The 1,120-nt window shown below is 37.6% G+C and overlaps 1 protein-coding gene across 1 annotated transcript in view; it reads left to right on the top strand.

The window, feature by feature from the left end:
- Positions 1 to 315: 315 nt before the first annotated feature.
- The window catches only part of LOC119582149 (cuticle protein 19-like), a gene marked incomplete in the record, with an annotated part of 1,404 nt that continues 599 nt past the window's right edge, over positions 316 to 1,120 (top strand). The window contains 2 exon segments of the mRNA XM_037930387.1: positions 316 to 349; positions 523 to 731. Coding sequence (XP_037786315.1) covers positions 341 to 349; positions 523 to 731 — 218 coding nt within the window.

Below are 1,120 nucleotides of genomic sequence, written 5' to 3'. Positions count from 1 at the left end.
CCAGTTATTTTCTAGCAACAGGATTTGTAGCGTCAAATTATGCAGTGTCAGGACTATCAAACAACATACTCTATGTAATTTCTGGGATATATGCAAATACACAATTTTTTTTTTACTACACGTATCCCATACCTATAGTTACGTCTACTTACTTATCTCTTCATCATCAACGGACGACATTGCAATGCAGAATGATCAAATGGTGAATAAAGGAGTAATTAACAATACTATGCAACACCGCAGGAAAGAAAAGAAACCACGCCTACTTCCGGTTGCAGGCATATATAAGGAGGTGGAGCGAAATGAGACTCATCATTTCACTTAACGAATCACCTTTACAATGACTAAGGTGCTGAAGTGTCTTTGGAAGTCGTGATCAACATAATTACTCAAATAGACACTTTAAATAGAATGTGGAGTATGATACCGCAGAAAAAAAATAAGATTATCGTAATTGTTCTACAGACAGTGATATATTATCAGACCGTTGTACCTCTATCATATAATTTCCCCACCCAACAGGTAGCACTTGTAATCTTCTCTCTTGCGGCGACTGCGTGGGCTGCTCCTGACGACGGCTACAGCTACCGGTCACCAGCACCCATCGCTCGGCAACCCCAGTACCTGTCGGCGCCCGCCCGGTACAACTACCAGTGGGGCGTCAATGACCAGTACTCCGGCAATTTCTACGGGCAGAGGGAACAACGCAATGGTGATAATACTCGTGGGAGGTAAGTTGTTGTATGGTCACGGAAAAGGCGTTTTAAAATTATAAAAAAATAAGTACAATGGTAGTAAAATTGTATGAATGGTCATGAAAAAGTTAAATAAAAAAATATATTGAACATATACTTGAGAGACGCGTCAAATAACATGTAGTAATAAAAAGGATATTAGAACTATAAATATGACCTTATTCTTTACCAGTATTGTTGTTGTTGCTATTGTTTTAAAGCAGTTCGTTAAGGAAAGATATCGCAATATTAACTTTCCAATTTCTAATACATTTCCATACATTGTACAAAAATCGAACATTTCCACTTTATCGTACTCTTCCCTTATATGTTTTATTTCCAGCATCCTCTTTCATGCAAACGGTAGAAAAAAACATAAAAATAAC

The sequence above is a fragment of the Penaeus monodon genome, chromosome 15, assembly GCF_015228065.2.
Source record: "Penaeus monodon isolate SGIC_2016 chromosome 15, NSTDA_Pmon_1, whole genome shotgun sequence".
NCBI classification, from domain to species: domain Eukaryota; kingdom Metazoa; phylum Arthropoda; class Malacostraca; order Decapoda; family Penaeidae; genus Penaeus; species Penaeus monodon.
This window is presented reverse-complemented; position numbering and strand designations above follow the sequence as displayed.